The 18,283-nt window shown below is 44.7% G+C and overlaps 1 protein-coding gene across 11 annotated transcripts in view; it reads right to left on the bottom strand.

The window, feature by feature from the left end:
• LOC147272591 (histone deacetylase 4-like) overlaps positions 1-18,283 on the bottom strand; it is a 64,216-nt gene that overhangs the window by 23,269 nt on the left and 22,664 nt on the right. For 7 of the 11 annotated variants that reach the window (XM_086193374.1, XM_086193308.1, XM_086193230.1 and 4 more), the window contains 2 exons: positions 8,993-9,061; positions 421-737 (listed from right to left, as the gene is read on the bottom strand). In XM_086193374.1, coding sequence (XP_086049500.1) covers positions 421-737; positions 8,993-9,061 — 386 coding nt within the window. Of the gene's footprint in view, positions 1-420; positions 738-3,782; positions 3,915-8,992; positions 9,108-15,181; positions 15,294-18,283 lie in introns of those variants that run through there. The other 4 variants (XM_086193854.1, XM_086193937.1, XM_086193145.1 and 1 more) reach the window with 3 other exon arrangements.

Raw genomic sequence — 18,283 nt, 5'->3', positions numbered from 1 at the left:
TTTAACGGAGGAATAAACTTGGATATGAGGAAAATCTCAGTTGAATAATGTGAACGTGAAAAGTTTGCCGGTGTTATTTCCGAACGAAGCCTTTGTGTAATGTTTAAAAAGAGATGTTAATGGTTAAAATCGGAGTTTTTCATTTTAGAGCGAGACAGAGAGGAGCTGGCAGCATTTGCGAAGCCTCTTTGAACATCAAAATTCAAATCATAATAGCTATAATGTCAATATATTTCATTAATATCAGGATAAATGCCACACGTACGCACGCTAAATGAGCTCAATTCTGTGATAGCGTGTTCATCTAGGAGCCGGTGCACACGTGAGAAGAGCTATTCTTCCCTTACATGTTTTGTTGTGCAGAAGGAGGCTGTGTTGTTTTTTTGGCTGTATAGTTGCTATTCTGGGTCTCTGCCCTACCTTGATGTGCTCCTGCAGCTGGGCCTCGTGCTGGCGAGACAGCTGCTCATGTTGCCTCTGGAACTCGGCGATGAGGATCTGCCTCTGGATCTGCTGTTTCTGCTTCAGGGTCAACAGCTCCTGCTGTAGCTGCTGCTCACGCACGGGAGCCGAAACCACGCCCCCGCCGGCCTGACCCGTTCCTCCCAAGGAGCCGGTGGACTGCTGACCCGGTGGGGAGAGCGAGGACACCTGCTGCTGCTGGTGATGGTCCACGCGTAGATCCATGGGGATGGCGGCTGGAGGGAGACGCAGGGGCAGCGCCGAGTTGATGTCCACTGCAGAGAAGAAGAGTAGGCGTTTGACACGTTCCACCAAACTCCAGCTGACATGTAACGGGCTGCTGTTTTTTTTTAAATCAACTTTTGCTTGCAGCTTCCTTTCAAGAACACGTTAAACAAAGGGGTTTTTGTATAAGGCGCTTCTGTTTCATCCAATATGTCACACCTAGACACGGTGAATGCGTCACACGCACACTTTCCTGTCCTGTTAAATCAGGGACAACATACTGAGCGATGATGTCAGATGCAGCCTCCCGCGTGACACGCTGATTCGACAAGGCGCCACTTGTGTGTGCAGGAGAAGACATTTGTGCAGCTGAATGGGATTCAACAGCACTCTTAAAGGTGCGCCACACCGTCAGGATACGTGACATTAATGTAACCATCAACAGGTTTTCGCCTTTAAATGTCCAACAACACATAAGGCTCGAAACATGACATTTCTATTGATGCCTGCTTCAAAATAAAGGCACACAACCATGTAACATATAATAATCAACATCTTTACAGTCTGTAATTCATTTTTATTGATCACAAACTGCTTAAATATTTAATTTCTAGCAAAATGAGGAAATCTTTATTTTGCATGGGTGTAAAACGAAAGAGGAGCTGCATGATGAGAGCGAAAATGATTACACACTTGCTTTTATTCATTGTGCATTCGGCAGCAGTTTTCCTTGAACTTTAAATATGATTGAGAAGAAAAGGAATAAGAATAGACGGGCAAAGGAATTTCAAAAATTAAATTAATGGGTTACATGGGATTTTGTGCTTGTTTGGTTCAAGCTTAATGTTCAGAAACAATAAAATAAAAATTCTGTCCAATAAAAATTGGCTCATTAAAAAAAAAAAAGACATGCCACGAGGCTCAAAATGTGTTTCATGTCTTGTTTTTATAATTAAGAAGTTGATGCAATTAAAAAGGAATGTTTGGAGGCACGTTAACCAAATAAAGGTAAATAAGGGTTTTATACCTGTCTGACCTTTGACCTCCTTGTAAAAGTCGGCTAGTCAATATTTGTCTAGAAGTCAAATCTAACATGTGGAACAAGAGAAAAAGTGACATTTTTTTTCTCTGGTAATCTCTTCAGAAGAACCTGCAGCTAACACACACACACACACACACACACACACACACACACACACACACACACAATGTGCCCGTGACTGATGCTGCAATTTCACATGTCGCTCACCGACACCTGACAAAGATTGCATTGACCCCGGGAAGCCTTGAGCTGCGCCCGCCAGCTGCCAGCCGCCGCACACAAATCACAGCACAGGAAGCCTTCAAATCACACGGCTTCCTCTCCGTTAAATCTAAATAAATACCAGTCGATTTGCTGATTATTTACCTACATGTTTACGAGGAGAGCGGCGGGAGCCAGAGACACTTCCCTGGAACTTTGCGTTAATAAAGAGGCAAACACGCCATCACTGCTGCACTTAATCGCAGCATAGCGAGCCACACAAGCGCTATACAGACACTCTTGCGCAGCCACTTCCACAAGGAACTACAAACTCAACATGTTGTGATTCCAAGCACTTGGGGAGGGAGGAATTTTTTGGGTGTCGCACACAATTCTCTGACAAAATAAAGAGTGGAGGGGAAAAAAGTGTTACAGGCAGATTTCTGATTACTTTTCCATTTAATTTTTGACCCAAGTATCCTGCGTCCGTTGGATTTGATTGGATATATGACATTATCTGAGATGTACTGCATTTAAAAACTACAAATCTTTCACAAACAGTTCTGGGAATACAGTGATGGTTTACTTTGTTCTGTAATGTGGTAATATAACATATCGCTAATAGAATTACCGCAACATTTCTGCAATTGTAAAAGTTCCCAAACCAAAATGAAGCAATGGACTGGTGTTTTTTTTCTTTTTTTAAATTAAATCACGCTGCTGCTGTCAAACTTTTTCCTGTTACCACGACGATGGCTGAGATATTAAACATTAAACCGCTTCGTTTCAGTCCAAGTTTTTGCCTATTTAGTGAAAAAACATACCAGGATTTTAACTCGCTGCTCTGAAATGACAGAGTTTTGTCTTCCACAGTTATCCGGACCTTTTTTATTGAGTCGTTACTTCACTTCCTCCTTGTCTGCTCCTGTGTGGCAGGTGAAACACGCCCACTGCTCACTGTCAGAGTGACATGGAGGAGCAGAGCAACAACAACAATGACTCCTTAAGGATTGCTGTTGCATGAGGAGATGACAGCAGCAACAACAACAACAACACATGAGTCACTTCACATCTGCACAAGCTGACACGCTGTTTCGCCAGATGACCTCCTTTTCAAATTTCACTATTTCCCACTCGTGAATGTGACTAACACCTTGTGCTTAATGAAAGGCAGCGAGCTCCCTCACTTTTGGCTCATTTTAGAAGCTGTGACGGTTGCAAGTTTGGCAGCTGAGGTGACAAGAATCGAAGGAGAGGGCTCCTTAGTAACTCCTGCCATCGTGAAGAATTCGCACCATTGAAAATTTAGCAAGATGGATTTTTATTGATGCAAAAAGCTGCAGCTTGCATGTGTTTTTGTTTTTTTAATTATTTTACCTGAATTTGTATGAGTCACCATCCAGTTTGGGATGCTGAGTCAATGTCTTCCTGAATATAAAGGAGTCTCAGCTGCGGGGTGAAAGGAGCAAGACTTCATACGAGACTTCAGTATGAAGCGGTGAGCGATGACATGCTTGTGAAGGAGAAAAGAAAAATGCCCGATTTTGTTCTGATCCAATTTTTTTTGGGATGTGATTACGACAGCGATAAAAATACGACGGCTGAGATGTGATTTGGACTCCAAACTCCACTTGTCAGGTCCAGCCTCGGCTGAATCAGATCTATAACTCGTGTACACACACACACACACACACACACACACCTTGTACAGAATGTTCTCCATGACTATTGAGTCCCTAACACAACACAAACAACGCTTAGCGATGCTAACCGCCTCATATGTCATGTGTGTCGCTCATAAACGGCACAAACGAGAGGGATGCAGAAAGAGAGGTGGTGTCGTTAGACCTACCCATCAGTGCTCTCCTCTTTTCAGCAGCCTCCCTTCCCTGTCCTCGTCCTCTGCACCTTATCTCCTCCTCCCCGCGTCCTTCACTATCACAGGGAACACACGCTCCCTAACTTCCCTTCTTTTTTTGCTGGCTGTTCAACCTCCTCTCTCCTGTTTTAGCCTGATGGGCGTTTCTATCACGCTCCCTTTTCTCTCTCTCTCTCTCTCTCTCTCTCTCTCTCAACTCTCTCTCTCCCTCCTCCCTCATTCGCCCAGTGGTGACATCACAGGGCAGTCTCAGGCATGCAGCCTGTTTATTCTGCAGCCCTCTGCTTTTCCAGGAACCAACGTCACACTCTCACTCGCTCCGTCTCTTTCTGTGTCTCAACCTCGCCGCTGTTTTCCCCGCTCGACCTGCTTGCCTTGCTTCTGAGGCCAAGGAAAACCCTGAGCGCCGCTTGTAGTGCATCGAATATCTCTGCCTCTGTCTCCCACTCACTTGCAGTCGTCCCATTTAGCTGCATGTCTCCCTCGGCTTCCCCCCTCCTGTTTACAATACCATCTCTCTCTCTCTCTCTCTCTCTAGCTCTCCCTCGTGCGGTTTAATACTGTGTGCTCAAATTCCTGGCCTGGAATTTGCCTGCATTTCCCAAATAAATAAACCCACAAAATGGTTTCAGGTGAAGCCGAGTAAGGACTTTCCCTGCAGGGAGTCTCTCGAGTTGTTTAAAACAGTGGAGGAAGGTGATACAGCCAGGGATTGATGTATTGATTCATCATCTATGATGTCCCAATATTGCACGAATCTTAATTTCACATTTAGCTGCTTATGATTCACGAAAACACTGACTACATGTGCATGGGTGGTTCGCTTTGAAGCTTCGTCTGATGTTGTGGATGTATGAAGTATCGTAATTATGAAATAATTGACTAATAATGAGTCGATTATCTTGCAAAAAAAAAATGTAAAAAAAATATATATATATTCATCAAATATTTAAAAAAAATTCTCATTGTGATGTTTCAAATTGAACTCTTGTGGGCTAAAGCTGACTAAAACGTCAGTTTGTGTGCCTCTGATTAGCATTTCAGCATTTCAAGGTGTTGAATTATCGGTGATCAATAGAAAGGTCAAGCTCAACAAAAGGCAATGCGGTTGCAGTTCAGTCAATTCAAACACAACTGCAACACAACTTCAAACACAACACTTTGCACCAGTGATGCGTTATTGATGGTTAGTTCATGCTTAATTAGGCGTTAGTTAACATTTGACCAATGTCTCTAAGAGTCAGTTACAAACGGTGTTCATGCTAATTGCAGGTCGCAGCAAAATGGAAGCAGAAACTTCACAATATGGGTCATAAACAGCATTAATAAATGGTTTATTATGGTTAATAAACGGTTTATTATGCATAAGTAAACCTTATTTAGCAAATGAACGACAAAAGCTCAAGACAGAGTCAAAACATTGACGCTGTTGGACTATCAGAAACATTTATGTCCAACGAGAGGACGATGAGACAAACTTGGCAGCCACTTGTCAAAGATAAACTCTGATATCTTTGTGTAAGAGCCGTGACGTCAAACACGTACCTGAGTTTACTGATGCGCACCGGATAGAAGACAATATGGAGGCACTCGCAGAAAACCAAAACAAACATCTGGGTCAAATCCATTACCACATGACGTCTTCCCTCAGATCTGTACTCTGATTCTGCTCTAAGAGAAGCAGACCTCACATGCTCGCTTCTCTTTTTCCCTCAAGCATTTGAAACCGTATGGAACATTTTTTAAGCATGAGAGGGAATCTCCACCGCTGCTGCGTACACTGTAGGTCGGGATTTAAATCGCCCGGTGCATTTACCATTTTTTTTCAGCTCCTGCTATGACCCTTCCTCACATCTTCATCCTCGCTGCCCTCTACTCTCTCGCCTCTCCTCCAACCATCCCCTGCATTTCCCACCTTTCTTCACTCCATCTCCCGGCAACAAATCACGATCTGTTTACAACCCCTCAGGCGCACTCCACAACTCTTCTGGCTCCAATTGCAGATCTATTTATACCAAACAATGCAGAGGGTTGGCGTCTCTGATTTGAGACTGGGTTCGCTGAGTGTGTATCCCACGGTCTGACTGCCTGAGCTGCACACTCGTTAGACTTAATAGATGTCATGCTGTGCCATGCCGAGCCGAGCTGTTAAGAACGGTGGCCTCGCCATTTTTTAGCTGCGCTAGGATGACAATGAAGGGACGATCGTCTTTGCGGGGTTTCAGAGTGAATTCAGCAGCGGGGTGAGATGAGAGGCAACAAGTCGCACATCTGTTGATGGTGGAAAGAGCTGCTCTCATGCTCATCAGCCTCTGGTGCTTTTGGAGAGGATGATAACTTTTCCTTCTGAAGCCTTGACCTCTAAAAGATGAAGCAAAAGAAAGCAGCGCAAGGGCGTGACGAGCGACGTGTTGAGCTGCAGCAGGTCCCGTTCTGCCAAAAGCAAGTTCTGACTTGTCGCCATCCCGGTGACATTATACAACGGTCTGCAACGCGGCAGCCAGAAAGAGAAAGGAGACGGGTGAGTTGGAGGCAGAGACATAACATGTGAGACGTACTGTAGAAGGAGGAAGGAGGAGGCAGGGGGACGTGTGAAGGTTGCGGTGCAATACGTGCAGAAGGCTGCGTCAGCCTCTGGCATGTCACACCTCGCCGCCTGGGTTGACGCACACTGGATTTAAGTACAGTTGGTGCTGATCAAGTTTATGATCTTGAACATTTGGCGCCCGATCTCATACTTGACATTGCAGCAGCAGCTGATTGACTGAATATGTGACAAAATAACAGGTGGCACTTTTGTTTCTCACCGGATAAACTTTGACACCTACGAATCTACAATTCCATCCAGTTTTTTCTTTCGTGAAACAGGCGTGGACATGTCAGACTGAACACTGAGGAAGCGAAAGGATGTGTCGCCAAGCAGGTTGACTGTTGTAAAATGCTGCAAAAACTCCAACAGGACCTCATAGTTGATGCCTACGGAGCCTTTGCACAGTCCGCAGTACCAGACGGACGAGGCAGTGGGGATGATTTTTGTGGTTCTGTCACTTCTTCAAAAAAAACAAAAAACAAAAAACAGAAAAAAACTGAGTTCACCCAATTCTAAAGAAACAAAGAAGAGAAGGCGGAGTTTCACCAGTTTCAACGACGAAAGCTTTGGATTCGGTGTGTGAATATTGTTGACATGCCACGGGAATGTTTTTCGGAATTTTTTTCTGAGCACCAGAAATGGATTCAGGCGTCTAAAAGCCTTCAGCCCGAAATACGCAACATTTACATTCACGCATTGCTCACTGATGCCATTTCAGACTATGAGTTTACTGGGGTTCATACGGAAGAACGGGTTCAGGTGACCTTCAGCCTCCAAGGATCATCACTGTTTGTCTTGTCTGGAAGCTTAAAAGTGATGAACACACACAGCAACGCCACGTACATGAAAACACAGGAGCGACCCTCACAAGGAGCCGAAAAGAAAGGAGCGCACGTAAATCAGGTAGATAAAAATACAGGTCCCTGATAGTTGGGTCTGGCGGAGCGCCCAGCTTCTCAGAGGCTACGCTGCCAGAAATCCTGTGTTCCCAGTAAAGCATGGGACTGGTTTGTACCGAGAAGTGTTCCTGGTGTCATGAATTAGAGCTGATGAAATATTCGGAACGCCTTGGTAGAACGGAGCGCGGCTGACTCCATCAAACAGCTGATGCGAGAACTCTCAGTCAAATTACTTGATCTTATTTCATCTTTTTCGACTCTATCAGATGTCAGAAATACGATTCTGCTGTTCTGTCGTCACTCTGATGATTTGAGTCTTCAAAAACTTGTGAAAGACACGCTACTTTAATGTTTATGTGTATTTTTTTAAAAAATATAATTCCTCAAGTGTGTTATTGTCACTGTGTTGTAGGCTTGCGGTAATATTTGTTGAATTTTGAACTTTTTCACCCCGATACTAGTTTAAGAAATTCTGTATGTATAATAAAGATAAGCGCTTTTTTTTGGGGTGTGTTTTGTGTTCAAAGTTGCATTGTTGTCTGCATCATGTGATAAATACCCCAATTAGTCAGTATAGGTGCAACACTGTCAATGTTTCAGAGACATTTAAGCTTCCACAGCTCGGATCATTAGCTGCAATAATTAAAAGGTCAAGATTTATTAATGCAACAATATCTTTTTGCATTCATCTGTACATGATGGTATTTGGGGGGGGGCAGGTACCAGGTCACACGTGCTGTCCACGTGGACGCCCCAGCTCTGTATCCAAGACAACAGATTTCAAGAATTTCTGATGAGGTCACTCAAGTGAATTTCAATATTTTATCAGCCTGCCTGGAGGCACGCGGAAGATAAGCACTGACAACAGGATGAGGGAACACGGGAAGACTCTCGTCAGGTTTCAGGAGGAGATGAAGATCTTCCAAAGCAACAGGCGTAGGAGGAGGTCCGAGCCCCTCGTGACCCTCCTCAGGACCTGTCCATCATCGCAGAGCCAGAAAGCTAAAGAGCTGAATGGCTGAATTTGAAACTGCGCTCGGTTTTCAACTGAACACTTTCAGCTTGCTCATTATGGAATTAGATAATGCATTATGCATATATTGCCTCAGACTGGTTTCTCCCTCAGATTACCTCATCTCCATCTGTGCCCCTTTTCATTTCTACTCATCTCTGCACCGTCCTCTTCCTCACTCCTGTGGTTTTCCATATTCATCTTGTTTCCTTTTCTGCTGGCAGTTCGATTTTAAAGGCAGCAAAACATCTGATGGGTCAACATTTGAATAATTCTGGTCCCACCACCAGTCCATGGGAAGCAGCCTGATGCCTAATTGTCCTCTATGTTTTTTGGGGATGCTTTTCCCTGTTGAGAGCAGGTTATCTTGCAAACAGCGCGCCTACATCCACGCCGCTCAAATTCCATTCAATAAAATGGCACTGTGAGGTAACAGCAAAAACACAACATGCGGGAGTTGGTCTCAACTCTCTTCACTCTCAGACAATCAATGAAACATTCATCTGAACACACACTGAACTTTTGGATTTGAGCTGTTAAAACTGATGCACACGCATGCAAAGTCACACAGGATGTGGTTAATAGTAAAATCACGTAGGCGGACTCACACGGCTCATGTACACACATGCGTGCGCGCGCACACGCACGCACACACACACAAACAAACACAGGAGTATCCAACCTGTTGGGATGTGGTTGAGCGCCGATGTCTTCAGAACCTCCAGCGGCTGTTCCTTCCCCAGGATCCCCTCTGTGGGAGAGAGAGAGCAATCCGCTTCAAATATGGTCCGCAACATCGCTTCCAGCAACCAAAGCTGCTAATCAGGCAGTTAAGACCACAGTCCGAGTGAGCAGGCTTCGGGTCATCAGCTCAGCAGTGAGCACATCCCGCGGCACCGCTACGGGGTAACCGCCACCGGAGCAACTGCCTGAGACATGACCAGTAAAAGAGCGAGATCCTTGGCTGCAGCAGAAGCATAAAACACGCCGGAATGTAGCGAGGGAGCAGCCTTCATCAGCTTATGTGTGAGCGAACGGAGGGATGTTGGGGCTCGACTGATACTGCCTGTGCTCAGCATAGCAAATGTGGCTGGCAGCAGCGGCAGAGAGGGATGGGGGGGGTGTGTGTGTGGAGGGGGGGGTGTGCGGGGAGGAGGAGAGGGAGGGAGGGGGAGAGGTAAAAATAGCTCACCCTTTTGTGTATAACAGCACATGCGGAGCACGCACGCACATCGCACACACACACATGCAGACACAAAGACACAGTGCTGCTGCTGCTGCTGCTGCACTCCTCTCCTGTGTGTGTGTGTGTGTGTGTGTATGCAAGTGTGTAGGCTGTAATTATAGTGGCAACATGAAAAGGCTTTTGTAGCTGCTGAGCCCTGGGAAGACATGGCTATAAAAAGCAGAGCGACAGAGAGGGGTGGTGGAGGAGGATGAGGAGGAAGAGGAGGAGGAGGAGGAGGAGGAGGTGGTATAGAGGGAAGACAGAGGTAAGGAGGGGAGAGAGAAGAGGGATGAAGATGGAGCAAATACAAGGAAACGGGCAAAAATAGAGGGGAGAGAACGGAGTTGACATGCGTTGCAATTACACAATAAGCTGTGTCTACTGTCACACACATGTATTTTTAGCTATAATCATATGCACTTGATCCATATATATTTGGAGGCTTACAGACATCTAAGGCGCAAAAAACATGCAATTATTCCTTTAGATGGGAGATGAAAACCCATGTAAAATCCCTTTGGAGGAATAAAAGAGAGGAAAACAGGCAGTGTGCATGATCTATTTCTGGAATTCTCTCCGGACCAGACAGGAACATACACTTAATTATCATGAATCTCGAGGATGCAGCGTTAATGTGTGTGTGTGTGTGTGTGTGTATCTGTCTCGCACCGCCTTGCATGAATGGCTGCACCTCCGATGCGCCAATCCCTATGAGGGTGTGGATGGGAACATCACGTTTGGTTTTCCTCCAACGGATTTCACCAGGTTTATTTACCTAAATGCTCCGGCGGCCAGATGTTTAGTAGTACGGCAGCTACAAGGTAACTTTTGCACGTTTCCATGTCAGACTTTATGTAAAAGGTGTGGAAATAATGCAAAGACAAACAGGTGGCCAAGCAGCCTTTCCTAAACAAACAGACCCCCATCAAGGAGAGTCGATATCTCCTGATGAGCCCATTCAAATCACTAACACACACACAAACACACACACACACACTGTGTGCAATGCAAATGAGGTGCATCTGCATGTACTGACACCTGTGGCTCGCAATAATTCTACGCTGCTTTTGCAGCAATTGATGGCAGGAGATTTACATCCACGGCTTAAGCGTAGGCAATTGTGTGGTTGGTTAGACAAAGCAATATAAGCTTTCAGTCCAAACCGCACGTTTGATACCTGAGACGCACGTGGAGGGAGCACAGGTGTGTACAAACATCCCTGAGAGTCATAGTGGGAGAGCAATGGGGGGGGGGGGGGGGGGGGGACGTAATAAAGCAACCACACACTTGCAGAGAAGTGCCCTCCACCTTGGCAACAGGGTCCAACAATCTTGAATGTAGCCTAGTTACCCAGCAGCCCTCTCCCCCCCTCCAGCTACCTTCTCTTCCTCTCTTCTCTTCAGCCTCCTCTTTTCTTGGTCTCGATGGGCGAGCATTGGGGGGGGGGGGGCTATAAATAGCCTCGGCTCGCCTCAGGCGCAGAGTCAGTCAACTCAAGCTACTGCAGCTCCCGCTCGTTGGAAAACATGCGTGTTATGATCGGCGCTGTAAACTGTGAAGGATGCAGCAGTAATGAGATGCTGAGAGCTTTGTCTGCAGCGTTGTAGCTAAATGTAACTGGGGTCCGATGTGGGGAGGCAGGCAAGCTAGACAAGGTGTCGGCCTGGATGGCATACTACATGTTGACAGAGGCCTTTGTTACGTAGGAGAAATGACACATCTGTGGCATTTACAAATGTGACAGGGGAGAACAAGAGGAAGGATGCTCCAGCCTCATTACATTCACTGCACTTCCGCTCTGGCTGTTTTGTCCAGGGTGACTCCAGTGAGCAAGGTGAACCAGACAGGAACAATACGATTAATCAAACGCACCTCTCCTTGAGGAGCCTTTTCCTCTGGGTCGCAGATTTGCTTCCCGAGGGCAACGGCTGACGTCATGGCGACTGATAAAAGAGAATGGGTGACCTCTGTGTGAGCAGCCACCAGTTTACGTCCCATGAACAGTCGGAAACAACCGTCTGACCCTCATTGCATACTGGCAGAAGAAACACCGGCGTGAACGCCATCACGTGTGACAGAATCACAGCTAGAAGCTGATCATCACTGATGCGGCTCAAAAATTACATTCAGAGAGATAAAAAAAAAAAAAAAAAAAGGATTTACAGCAGCAGAAGTTTCAATTCATGAATTTGATTTAGTTCGATAAAGTCTGGATTGGTTGGCTCAAATGAAAGCAGTACATTAAGAAGCATAAGTTTCAGTTTGATAAATAGAACGTGCAGGCTCATAAGGAAAGAAAGTGGCACGTCTAGCGGAGTATCAATGTCCGCGTGTTCCGGGCTCTTAAAAAGAAGGATTCGCTACTTTTATTTTGTTGTTAATGACAGAAAATAGAAGTTTGGGGGGGTTTTTTTTAGGTTTTGGATCGTTTGGTAGAGAAAAGAAGTTATCTGAATGAGTCGCTTTGGGTTGTGGCAAATTCTGATGTTCATATTTGCAAATGTTCTTGATATTTTATAGATTAAATGATGAAGTAATGAACTGCTAAAACGAATCAGCAGATGAAGCGATGATTAGAACCACAGGTGAGTGCTTGTGCAGGGTGACGTGCTAATTCCTCAAGTGGTTTGACGAAGTATAGTGACAGGTCGTTGACAAGTTAGAGGGCTTTTTGTGCCTTTGGGATTTTCTAAATGGACGTCCATGATGGTGCCACGCATGGTTGCTAGGAGACCTGTGATGCGGCTTCGGGAGTTTGGCCTAAAGCTTCACAAACACCCACAATCCTCGAGTTCTTCTGCATGTATGATCGCATGGTGAGTCACGGGTGCATCATTATGACTTTTCATACTTTGCTACGCTTTGATCCTGACGAAGGTAACGGCAGCATTTCCTTGAAGCATGTCATGTCAAGCATTGTGAAGCGTCATGTCAAGCGTTTGTGGCGCACCATGTCAAAAGACACAAGGACGGGGATCCGAGGCGGCAGTGTAAACCCTAATTACCGCTGACAGCTCGTTGGCAGAACACAGTGTATCCCGTTTCTCTGCTGGGACGAGACAAAAGACAAGGGGACAAAAGACGCCCCCTCTCTGCTGTCTCTGTCCTAATACCAATTAAAAACAGAGCTTTTCCAATGCAACAGGACGTCCATCCTGTGTATGGTCCATGATGGGGCGTTTGCGCCGTTTGAAGGGGTCACACAAGAGACCCATGCCGAGTTTTTTTCTGGTCATGTTCAGTCAATTCGCTGGCACATGGGAGGACAAAGCTTAGGACGTGGCTGGCAGGCAGGAACCTCCAGTATGTGCTCCGGTTCCAATGAAGGGGAGAAGGCGTGGCATTGTAGGAACACGGCGCTCAAGTGAATTTTGCAATCGGTACAATCAAGTGATTTCATTTTGTAAGGACAGACACAACATGTCAGCGCAAGTGGATGGCAGACCGAGAAAAAAAAAAAATTACACTTGATAGGCTCATGCGTGTATTACAATGACCGCCGCACAAAAAGAGGCGGCAGTTGTGTCATGCACGCACTTGTCCCGTGCTCCTTTTTTTAGCCGCGGGACACACCGCAACAAACTGTTCAATCGTGAAGAGCAGAATCAACACAGGAGACCAAAAATAAGGATTGTTTGTTCGCCATGCATGCACGTGAGCATATCTTGTGTGTGTGCTGCTAAAAATAGACTCAGGGATAAGCCCTCTTTATTGCAGCGAAAGCTTTTAACCCCTTCACCCCTGGATTTAAGCAGTGTGATGTGTGATTGTGTGCATTTGGAGGAGAGGATGAAAAGGGGTCAGTGAGTGGGTCTGAAATGGAAAGCAAGATGAGCGAAATGTAAATTTAAAGCAGAACCCTTCAGCCTTTCATGCATATCTCTATCGGCAATCACCGCAGATGAGCTTTGACTTGCATTTTATTTTAATCTTCCGGCAAACTGCTTGCTATCTCACTTCCACAACAAACCTGATACGGACGCCTTGTGGTGGCAGTGAGCAGCTAGACTTATAGGTCAACATCGCCCTTCGTTTCTTCAATTTTCTTCCATAAAGGAAGGAAAAGTGCTTCTCATTCACTTTTTTTCCATTCACTTGCCAGTCAGGGATCCAAGCCAGTGATCTTACGAGTTCTTAAATCTCGAGGCCACTGCTAACACTCCTAATAGTATCTGGCAGGTGTAGTAAAACGTAAATCCATAATATAGCTGCAAGCGGTGAAGAGGAGGCCAAGAAGTTCAGCAGGGCAGAGTCGCCATGGGAACTGGATCTGATCATGGTGAAAATGTGGCTGTCCTGCTCTAGTCTTTTGTCTTGTGTTTGGAACTGACAACGAGAAAACCGAGGCAAAAAGAAAAAAGTTGTTTTTGCTTCTTGCAGCACCCCACAGTGGTCAGATGACACAAGCACATCCCCGGATAGCCAAAGTAAGGAATAGCACATAAGGGTCCACATGACACGTTTGGTGCCAACAGATGAGAACAGAGCTTCTCCCTTGCTTCGATTGCTGTTGATGTGCGAGGGATTTCCAAAATCAAAAGTCCATTTGCTAACTTTTGTACTGCTTGGTCTTCGTTTAACGCCTCCCAGCATTTTATGCTTCTATCTTCCCCAGCTTTGTTGGCAATCCATAAGGATAAAATTGTGCGAGGTAAGAGTATGTGTCTTTGTCGCTGCACTAGTGCCTCCTCTGGTCAGTTGGGATACCTGTTGTGGGGGACAGGCGTCATCCTGCTACATGCTACGTGACAACTGACTTCCCATGTGAGTGATGGCGATGTAGCGTGGGGGGGGGGGGGGGCAAAAAGACAAAATAATGATAAAGAACCCATAAAGTAACAAGTCTGCTCTAACTTTTGAAGGAGTTTGTGTACAGAGGGAAAGTTGGGGCAGCAAGATGGCACGGTAGACCAAATAAGCTGTGTAACCATGTATCATCCCATCATATAGTTTATTTTGAAGAATTTGTTGTACCGCCCTCCCTTAAGCATGATGTTCAGTTCGTAAATTATGGCCCCATATGGAGCATTATAAAAAGGTCTGTGAGCATTCTGTGCTGCAGTGATTATCAAAGACAAAGAGAGACAAAGGTTCACCTGAGGCAAAGTTATTCTGGATAAATTAGCATCCAAAGTTGCAGTCCAAAAAATGACAATCCAAAACCATGAGGGGAAAATATGGGTAAGAAGCTGCTATTAAGAAAAAAATAATAATGGTAATTTAATATGTCAAAATCCTAAAGGGAAAAACAAATCCTTGACAGTAATAGTTTTTCACTCTCTACCATTTTGTGATAAGGGGGAATACGAGGCTGTCAGCGGCATGGTGATAGTGCAGGAGCCCGAGTATTATTTGAGTGTGCCCTAATAAATCTAAAAGATTAGTTTCTGGTCACGACAACAATTACCTTGAAAGCGTAAGAGCTGGAGAGAAAGAGAGAGATAGATAGATATATATAGAGAGAGAGAGAGACGGCCTCTGTGATTTTTATCAACACATGAAGAAGGAGCGAGAGCACACGCTTGGAAAACAGCAGAAGCACAAACGTCCATCCAGGAGGTCACGATCGCAAGTGGCGTGGGTAGTTATGACACCAATGACACGCTGCATCAGTTAAGATGTCTATTGTGAGTGCAAACGTGCCTGCACAGAGTGGTTCACACCAGCAAGACACCTGGGTATAGACGTGTGTAGTCAGTAGGACGGTTTACGTCAGCAGAGGTCCCTCGCCGTTCCTCCCGTAACTCCCTACAGGCTACAAGGCAGAAGAAAACAATAACACTCCAACACAATCCTACATAATGTTGTAGAATCCCATGTTTCAGAGGAAAAAAATCATTTATGTTTGCTACCAAGTGCTTTTCCAACAGCCAATAGCTTCATTAGAGTACCTGACCACAGAGACAAGCAAGCTAACCTACGCTAAGCTAACCGGCTACTGGCTGTACGAACCTTTTCAAGCGAGCAGAACCGCTAACCACTTTGTGTGGTGTCCTCAAATTAGAGGCGTCCCGAACGGATGGTTAAGTCAAAGCATGAATTCCAAAATCAAGATGGTCCTTAAGGTAATGATACTAGCGTAGCTGCCGAGGGAGAACGCACTCAAAGGTGGTAGCATCTGCAGAGAAATGTAGCCATCAGCATCTGTATGCACTTATTTAGCCTTGGATGCCAACTCCTCTCCAATCATTACTCTTCTGATTTTATTTTTCTACATTTATTCAAATCTTTCCAGGCTGTAAACCTAGAAACTGTTGTGCTTGTAACCTAGATACCGTTCAGCCTTCGAGGAAAGAAGCACCGGTGTCAAGTTCACCGGTTCAGAGCCATAAAAGGTGCTCACGCCCACACACACACACACACACACACACACACAACAAAATAAAGCAGTAAAAGCCTCATCAGAACACAGTTTAAATCCTGTTGTGGATCTGTTATTGATAAGAGTTCAGGGAATTAGTCAAATATTTTCTCTTTTTGCATTTAAAAATGACATTTTCAATCTCTCATGCACTTAATGCTTGCTTGGTAACCACTTGGGGGCCACTGTGTGTGTGTGTGTGTGTGTGTGTGTGTGTGTGTGTGTGTGTGTGTGTGTGTGTGTGTGTGTGTGACTCACGTGAGACCCAGATCCTGCACTTGCGGTAAACATGGCAGACTTTTCCTGGAAAGCCTGTGTAGTAGTTACTCAGACTAAAGATAAAAGAAGTCGCTGCCAGTTCGTGGCATCGACTTCCCTCTTTAATAACACGCTGGAACACCTGGGGAGGCCGTCGGCTCTTTTTAAAACCTGTGTTTTCATCTCTGGGGTATCAGTTTCACGATGGAGCATCAGGGCTGTGAAGCAGGTTTCTGCTTGGATTATAATGACGGTGTACAACTGACAAGAGTGGTTAAAAAAAACACTGATTCATATCATATCTTCTGCATCGTACGAATGTGTAATATACCTACAAATACAGATATCTGATTCTCTATTTTATACTTTGTGTGAAGCCTAATTTCAGTTTTTTTCTACACGGTTTACTGATTTACTACTTGCTTTAATGGAAAAGGGGACTTCTTTAGATTTAGTTAACGTTTCAATTAAAACGGTGATTTTTCCTTATCATGATTTATGACTGAAAACACTGCCGGGTCTGCCAAGTGTGCGAGGTGTATTCTTTTGGAAGAAGAACCAAAGAAGTTTCTGACCCCAACAGAATTACAGCCTGAATAGTCCAAGTTGTAGTTCCACTCACAGCAACAGAAAGAATCATGCTAGTGACACCGTTAGGAATGAGGTAACAGTGTCCCAAGAAGATGATAAGGTTAAAAACAGGAGATGCCTGCACCTGCTCGGTTGTACTCTGGACTCAACTTTGCTGGACTCCAGTGATTATTTGGGATTTTGAATTTCTCTCACAGACAGAACTTAGTTTTGCCTCGGACTCGGAAACTTTTTGAGACTTCCACTGAGACAGAAGGTGCCGAGACTCAGGCGGGAGAAGGCCCGGATGGGAATGCATAGCCTTGCCTGAAATTCCGCATCCCTCTCGGCATATAATCTGGAAGAAACTCCTGTGTCGTCATTTAATTTATAGATTTTACATGTGTGTCATTGCTACTCCATTGTCTGCTTCTATTATACTTTATCAATCTCTTATCCTGCTTTTCTGTTTATTAGTAGAGGGGAAAAGTATGAAAGCATCTATCTACAGTCTCACTATGCTACGATTACTCCCAGTTTCTGGATCTATTTTCTAAAGAAGGAATGCTATTTCAGCAGCTCCTGGATCCGTCCCTCGATCTGGATCTGCCTCTAAATTTAATGGGTTTTTCCCTGAACCAGGCTAAACTCTTCCGCCAAGTTTCAAGAAAATTGGCGTCTCCACCCCCCCCCCCCCCCCCACACACAAACACTTTTTTTTTTTTTTTTTGCTGCTGACAATTAAAACGCCACAGGAAACACAAACTCCTTAAAAACAATGATAACGTATCAAAATATCCTGGCTTTAAACTGAGGCCTGACAGACTCCGCGGCCAATTATAATCAGCCAGTATGAGCCTGTGTCAAACATAACAGTATCTGCTGAGAGCAGCTGATGTCGACACTTATTAAGTGGCTTGCTTTAAATTAAAAATGATGTCCTCGCATGGCGCTGTGCTCCAGCGCTGCACTCGTGTCATCCGGGATAATAAAAGTTATTTATTGATACACAGAAGAACATTCTGCCTCCAGTACAATAACTTTGTCAGAAGTGTTTGAGCTTGAGGGATTGTTGCAAAAGAGTGTGCTTTTATACATGAATTCTCTCATATATATATATATATATATATATATATATATATATATATATATATATATATATATATATATATATATATATGTGTGTGTGTGTGTGTGTGGTGTGTTTCAACATTAATATCAGCGAGTAATCAGTTACTGGGATTTTTTACGTCCTAATTTTTGTCATCGGCCCACAAATCCCATATCAGTCGGGCCTATTTTACGTTATTTGAATGTAACTTTAAGCTGTCTGTCTCTTTTTTTTTTCCACAACAGATGGATTGTAACCATGGAAACATTAAACAAAAATACTCCTCAGCTTTTTAACTGCCAAAATTTGACCTTTTAATGTCAGTTACAAGTTAGAAGAAAATATCTTATTTCGTAAGATGCAATGCAAGCAGTGAATGCGTGTGTGTGTGTGTGTGTGTGTGTGTACTGTAAGATGTGAGATACATTTCCAAAAACGGTTCAGT

The sequence above is a fragment of the Aulostomus chinensis genome, chromosome 1 (assembly GCF_037954235.1).
Source record: "Aulostomus chinensis isolate RoL2024-O1b breed Wild chromosome 1, RoL_Achi_v1.0, whole genome shotgun sequence".
In the NCBI taxonomy this organism is placed as follows: domain Eukaryota; kingdom Metazoa; phylum Chordata; class Actinopteri; order Syngnathiformes; family Aulostomidae; genus Aulostomus; species Aulostomus chinensis.
Note: the sequence above shows the minus strand (reverse complement) of the source record. Positions and strands in the feature narration are given on the sequence as shown.